Genomic DNA, 7,203 nt, shown 5'->3' with positions numbered 1-7,203 from the left:
ATATATATATATATATATATATATATATATATATATATATATATATATATATATATATATATATATATATATATATATATATATATATATATATATATATATATATATATATATATATATATATATATATATATATATATATATATATATATATATATATATATATATATATATATATATATATATATATATATATATATATATATATATATATATATATATGTATGATGGGGTGATTAAAGAATATTTGGACTTGCAACATAAAGGGTGATACGGTCAAAATTTGGTCAAGGGAAAACGCGTGTGAATCGGTGAAATCGTTTATTTAAAAAATCAAATTAAATTTCTTTTTCAAGTTCAATTAGTATAAAATTCAGGAAAAATATTCAGTTAGGCTTTCGCTTTTCCAAATCCGAATTGCCGGGCCTCACGCTTGACACCTGCCATCAGATTTTGTACAGCCACCTTGTCCACCTTCTTCGCCGCAGAAAGCCAGTTTGCCTTGAACTGCTGCTCGTTCCGCTTGACAATAGCCCAGTATTTCTCAATTGGGAGGAGCTCTGGCGTGTTGGGAGGGTTCTTGTCCTTGGGAACCACCTGCACGTTGTTGGCGGCGTACCACTCCATGGCCTTTTTACCGTAATGGCAAGATGCCAAATCCGGCCAAAATAGTACGGAACAACAGTGTTTCTTCAGGAAAGGCAGCAGACGTTTATTCAAACACTCTTTCACTTAAATTTCTTGGTTGACAGTCCCGGAAGCTATGATGGCTTGCCAAACCAGATATTTCCTTGCCAATTTTGACAGTTTTATGTGCTTGAAAATTATTTGCGGCATCTCGGAGAGAGAGAGTAGGGTTTCGCTTGAAACTACCGGCAACTCTCTTTGTCGTCTCAGTGGCTTCCGGTTTTCAATTTCCCCCCGATCCAGACTTCCTGGCTGTCGACAAACGTTTCCCAAACACTTTAATTACATTTGTAACGGTTGATTTGGCAACTTTTATCGATTTTGCCAGCTTTGCGTTCGAGTAGCTCGGATTTTCGCGATGCGCGAGCAAAATTTTGATACGCTGCCCTTCTTGCTTAGACGGCATTTTGACAACTGAAGAGTGAATTCCAAAATCAAAATAGGAGCAACATTCTACACACACACACCTGCAAAATGAGGGGTGTTCCGGTTTTTTAAATGCAAAATTGAAAGAAATACGTCAAGTTTATATTGACCAAATTTTGACCGTATCACCCTTTATGAGACCAGTGTCGTCGACTGCTCCTTCTGACCAAACTGTGTGGAATTGGAATTTGTTTATTTGATTTTGAGGTGGAGATTTTTCAAATATGTTTTTAATTGCGACATCACACAGATGTACCGCCAAATTAGAGTAAACTCGGCCCACACGTCTCTGCAGTGAATTGTCTTTAGGGACTCCCCTCAAAAAGATGTACAGGACTATGAGCTGCAGACCGTGACATTTGAAGTGAATTGTGCTCCCTATTTAGCCATACGAACGTTATTGCAATTGGCCGATGACTCCGAGGATGATTATCCCCACGCGGCACATATTGTACGAAGGTGCATGTACGTGGATGATGTTTTGACAGGGTACCACGACGTGGAGACCGCTAAATATGCTAAAATTCTAGACTTCATCATATCAATACTAAGTTTAGTGTCACTGTACTGGCCTTTGTTGAAGCTAGTAGTTCGAAACCGTTAGGTGGAATGCGCAGTTAGACTTGTTTTATTTTGATATGAAACCGATTGTACGGAAATCTCGGTTTACGAAGAGAGAGGTTTTATCGGCTATAGCTAGGCTATTTGACCCTGTTGGCTGGCTGGGGCCAGTTATTATAGTGGCGAAGATTATTATGCAACAGGTTTGGTTGGATAAGATGGGGACGAGTCACTTCCGTTACAAACTGAGCGACATTGGCGAAAGTTTGTCGAGACCTATCCGGATGTGAGCCACGTTCGTAGTCCTCGATGGGTCAATTATTCCACAGACTGTGAAGTTAAATTACATGTTTTTTCCGACGCGTCGGAAAAAGCATACGCGGGGGTAGTATATGTTCGTGTGGTTACGCCGCAGGGACATATCTTCACCCGAAAGACGCCATCTACGTGGTCTAATTTCGTGGCGAATCGCGTATGTAGGATTCAGGAGAATACTGGGGGCAGAATTGGTCATGTTCGCTCTGAGGACAATCCGGCCGACTTGGGAAGCCGCGGAGTGTCGCCTGCAGAGTTGGCGGTTTCGACGCTTTGGTGGCATGGACCAGAGTGGCTCTGCTCAGATAGTTCTCAGTGGGATGTTAGTAATTTGACCCCTCTTGAGACTGACATTGAGTTACAGGCGGTCAAGACTCACACATCGTTTTTTACGGACTATGAGGATATTTTGGAGAGGTTTTCTTCGTTAGATAGGGCTCTACGAGTCATCGCGTATGTATTTAGGTTTTATCATGGGACCCATTATTCACATGCTAGTCGAAATGTGTATCACGACACGGCGTTGACGACAACCGAATTAAAGACAGTGAGATTACGTCTACTGTTCTTTCTCAAAGGGCTCATTATCCATATGAGTACTGTTGTTTGATGGAAAAGAAACCCTTAGGTTCCAGGAGTTCGTTGTTGTCATTGAATCCATTCCTGGATGAGGAAGGGGTTATGAGGTTGAATGGTCGTTTCGTATAGTGAACGACATTCAATTATAGTGCCGTATAGTAGTAGATTCGCTATGTTTCTGGTGAAATATGTTCACGACATATCTATTCACGGAGGGAACCAGTTGGTTCTACGTCTTATTCGGATTGAGTATTGGATTCCTCGTTTGACATCTTTGATTAGGTCGACTATCAACCGGTGTAAACGGTGTCTGTTGGATAGGAAGAAGTCTTGTACGCAGATCATGGCGGCTCTCCCACCGGAGAGAACTGTGCTTACCAGACCGTTTACTATGACTGGCGAAGATTTTGCGGGGCATTTCGAAATTAAGTCTTTTATACGGCGTGCATGTAAGATAACGAAGGGTTGTGTTTGCGTTTTTGTATGTTTTTCGACGAAGGCCATACACTTAGAAGCCACATCTGACTTGTCTACGACAACGTTTCTGGCCGCCTTTCACAGATTTATATATCGGCGTGGTTGTCCCAAGACGTTTTTTTGGAATGGTACGAATTTTGTAGGCGCTTCACACGAAATGGAAGAAGAATTGAGATGTGTTCTTAAGGAAGGACGTGATAAGGTGTGTTCCGCATACCAGTTTCAGCAGCTTTCATGGCAGTTTATCGCTGCCGGAGTGCCACATATGGGTTGTCTCTGGGAAGCTGCTGTGAAAAGTTTCAAGACGCATTGAAGAATATACTTAGCTGTGTATATTATGCCTATTGGCGAGATTTAATGGTGAACTAAGGTTCGTCAAGACACCGAATGTTTTGCAATAACAAGGAACTTAGGTTCATGCAAAACACCAGTGCTTGGTTGTTGAGTGGAACTTAGGTTCCAAAAAGATCAAATAGATTAAAGTTGGAAACTCTAGCAAATACCCCAATTTGCTCCGACGAAATATTCCCGGCAACCCAAATTAAAACCAGGTGGTATTTCGTGTCACTTACATTTATTATGTTTGAGATACGGGAGAGATTCCTACGGGAGACTAGAGGCAACGATGTGATCAAGTTGACAGTCAAGCGGCAAGAAGAAGGAGATTTCCTGTTTTACATGACAGGAACCCTCTTATAAATTAAGAGCGGATAAAAAAGATAAAGGGAGTTGCCAATCGTCATTACAAAAATCTTAATTCAGTGTTGTATTGTTCTTAATTCATTGCTTTATAAACTAGAAGTGATTTTTATAAAACTATACAATTCAATTCAATACGTTTCAATTCAATAAGTTTCAATTCATTACAATTCAATCCATTTCAATGCAATACAATTCAATAAATTCATGAAGACCAAACTGCGTTCAACATCCTCCCCCGCCTTGCCGAAATAAAGAGCAAGATTCATCACACAATAGCTTGAGTGAGACGCTGTAAAGTTTTGAGAGCGATGTGCACCATGTCTAATTGATGAGAATTTCGTGCACTGCGAGATAAGACTCGTCCGTCAGTACGATGATTACGATGTGAAGGTCGATGGTTAGCATAGCGTCGTGAGTTCTCTGTAATCGTTGGCCGCTGGACTATTCGCCGATGCTCGTTCTTCTGTTTTCGAGCTGGGGAACGTTGTCTTCTGGTAAATGAAATATCATGATGGGTGACGCCTCGGACGGAAGTTGTTCTTTCCAGAAGATGTGACACATCAGAAGGAACACGACCCATTTCCATTTGGTCTAAAGTTAGCCGTTCCACGGGGTGAAGGTGAAGAAGGGTGTGATGTTCTCCGCCACATTTTTTACACGCTGATTCGGAAGGGCACTCGTAAGATTTGTGTGATCTGGCAAGGCAATTCATGCAGTAGCCGTACCGTCTCGCTTCACGACGTCTTTCACCAATGTCCATATCCAAAAACCGTCTACAAAACCTTAAAGAGTGGAATCGTTCGCAAATTCGGCATTGGTGAATTTTTGTGTTTCTAGGAGCCCTATGAAATAAAACAAGAGAAAAACCAAAAAAAAAGCAATGCAGATTAGAATTTATTATTATTATTTTTCAATCACCCTGTGGTCCAGCTTGACTTGAGGATGAGAAATAGTTGTGGTGAGATTCATGAGAAAAAAAGTGGTTATAATTGAGTGGAGGTGGAGTTTGAGATGAATTGCAGAGGAACTAGTCGTGTTATGTCCCGGGTAGTAATTCCACTAGAGGTTTTAATTTCTGCTACCCTTACGTATCCATCTCATCCTGGAAAAGTTTTTGTGATCCGCCCGAGCTTCCATTCACAAGGCGGAAGTTGATCGTCTCTAATAACAACCATCTGATCAACTTTGAGATTCTCACAAGGCGCGGGCCATTTGTATCTTCTTTGAAGCTCCTTAAGATATTCATCTTTCCATCGTCTGGCGAATTTATGTTGTAAAGACTTTAGTTTTTCCCATGTCATTTAACTGTAAATTGTCAGAAACAATTTCGGGCGTAGCTACCAGTGGAGCTCCTCGTAGCAAATAACCTGGCGTTAAGGCATTCAATTCTGAAGGAATGACTGATGACATTGGGGATAGTGGCCGGGAGTTCAAAACGGTTTCAATTCGAGTTAGGAGAGTTGTCAATTCTTCAAACGTATACTTAGTATTTTGAGCAATCTTTTTAAAGTGGATTTTGAATGATTTAACGCCGGCTTCCCATAATCCTCCGATATGCGGTGCATTAGGTGGGATAAATTCCCATCGGAAATTTTGAAAAGCATATCTCTTTAATATATCATCAGCAACTTCCTTATGAAATTGTTGAAATTCATATTGTAGCCTTCTCTCAGCACCAATAAAGTTCGTACCGTTGTCGGACATAATTTTGTTGGGAAGACCCCTTCGGCTTACGAACCTAGTAAATGCTGCTAAAAAGGAATCTGCAGAAAGGCTTGAGCAAAGTTCGAGATGAATGGCTCTCGTGCTGAAACATACAAATACGCACACATAGCTTTTTTGATATAGCGCATTTCTTAAAGTTGACGTTTTTACGGCAAATGGGCCAGCGTAGTCTAGCCCCGTAAAAGTGAATGGTAACGAAAAGGAACTTCGCTCTGGGGGAAGAGCAGCCATCATTTGTGTTTGGATCTTATTTTTATAAAGTGTACAGGTTTTGCATCTGCGAATGCATTTTTTGATTGCTGAGCGCAGTCTAGATATATAATATTCTTCACGTAGACTTCTCATTAAGAGATTATTCTCTGCATGCAGCAATAGAACGTGAGTAAACTCAATTAACAGTTGAGCATAGCAAGATTGAACTGGGATAATGATAGGATGACTCTCACTATATCTGAGATCTCCATGGGTAATTCGCCCACTAACTCGAATAATTCCATTATCATCCAAAAACGGATTTAAAGGAAAAAGGGGACTTTTCCTGGAAAGAGATTTCGAGTTTCTAAGTACTGTGTATTCGCGATTGAAGTATGTTTGTTGAGTTAATACAATCAATTTATGTTTAACATCCTTAAATTCTTCATGAGTAATGTACACTGAAATGTAAGTTCTCATTCGTCGAGACCTATTGAGAAAACGATATACATATGCCAGCACTCTAATAGCTCTGTCCCATTTGGAAAATCTTTTTAATATTTCATCTTCCTCACATATATGAAATACCTCTACCCGTCGAACTTCTGGTGGACTTTCATACACAATTGTAGGCTTAGGCCATTCCTCCGGGGGACGTTGAAGCCAAGTTGGTCCGTTCCACCAAAGAGAACAATTTGACAAATCTTCAGGGCTACAGCTCTTGACCCCAGATCAGCCGGATTATCAGCTGAGCGAACATGACTCCATGGACAATTTCCTACATTTCGAAGTACCTTTGCAACACGATTTGCAACGTACGTTTTCCATGTAATAGGAGGCTTTCCCAGCCAACCGAGAGTAATGGATGAATCACACCATAAAAAGAGTTGGGATTGTTCAAAGCCTAGATTCGAAAGCACATGCTTTGCTAAACGAGACAACAACACTGCTCCACAGAGCTCAAGTCGCGGAAGGCTTACTGGATCAATAGGTGCTACTTTTGTTTTCGATATCAATAAATGTGTGTACACGTTTTCATCACAGTCAACGCGTAAATATACAGCGGCGCAATAAGCCCTCTCGGATGCATCACAAAACCCATGCACTTGAGAAGTGTAAAAAGCAGAAAATTTCACCCATCGGGGAATTTTTATAAGAGATATTTGTTTCATGTTCTCCAGAAACGTTTGCCATTTTCCAAAAGTGGCAGGTCTCACAGCTTCATCCCACTGTATACCTTCAATCCACAACTGTTGTAGCAATATCTTTGCCTGCACAATTACTGGCGCCACCCATCCCACAGGATCAAACAGTTTTGAAACGGCAGAGAGAATTTGTCGTTTAGTTGCTGAATCTTTAGTGGGAGCCAAATCAATTTGGTATGTAAAAGTGTCACTCATAGCATTCCATTGAATCCCGAGTGTTTTTGTACCACTTGTTTCATAAAATTTTAAAAAATCAGAATCCAATATGTTATCTTTGGGAACAGAGTCAAGAATGTCTGCACAATTAGAGGTAACTTTCTTTAAGAGAAACCCT

General features: G+C 40.6%; 3 protein-coding genes across 3 annotated transcripts in view; 1 reads left to right on the top strand and 2 right to left on the bottom strand.

The window, feature by feature from the left end:
- put (activin A receptor type 2 punt) overlaps positions 1 to 7,203 on the bottom strand; it is a 135,712-nt gene that overhangs the window by 54,016 nt on the left and 74,493 nt on the right. The gene's annotated exons all lie outside the window — the stretch shown is intronic.
- LOC142230791 (uncharacterized) lies at positions 2,912 to 3,358 on the top strand. Its single transcript, XM_075301422.1, has one exon. It carries the CDS (start codon positions 2,912 to 2,914, stop codon positions 3,356 to 3,358), a length of 447 nt encoding a protein of 148 aa, XP_075157537.1.
- LOC142230784 (uncharacterized) lies at positions 5,014 to 7,064 on the bottom strand. Its single transcript, XM_075301414.1, has 2 exons — positions 6,259 to 7,064; positions 5,014 to 6,154 (listed from the first exon to the last, which is right to left on the bottom strand). Exons 1-2 carry the CDS (start codon positions 7,062 to 7,064, stop codon positions 5,014 to 5,016), a joined length of 1,947 nt encoding a protein of 648 aa, XP_075157529.1.

This window comes from Haematobia irritans, chromosome 1 (genome assembly GCF_050003625.1).
Source record: "Haematobia irritans isolate KBUSLIRL chromosome 1, ASM5000362v1, whole genome shotgun sequence".
Classification (NCBI taxonomy): domain Eukaryota; kingdom Metazoa; phylum Arthropoda; class Insecta; order Diptera; family Muscidae; genus Haematobia; species Haematobia irritans.
The sequence above is the reverse complement of the archived record's forward strand: the minus strand, read 5'-3'. Positions and strand labels throughout refer to the sequence as shown.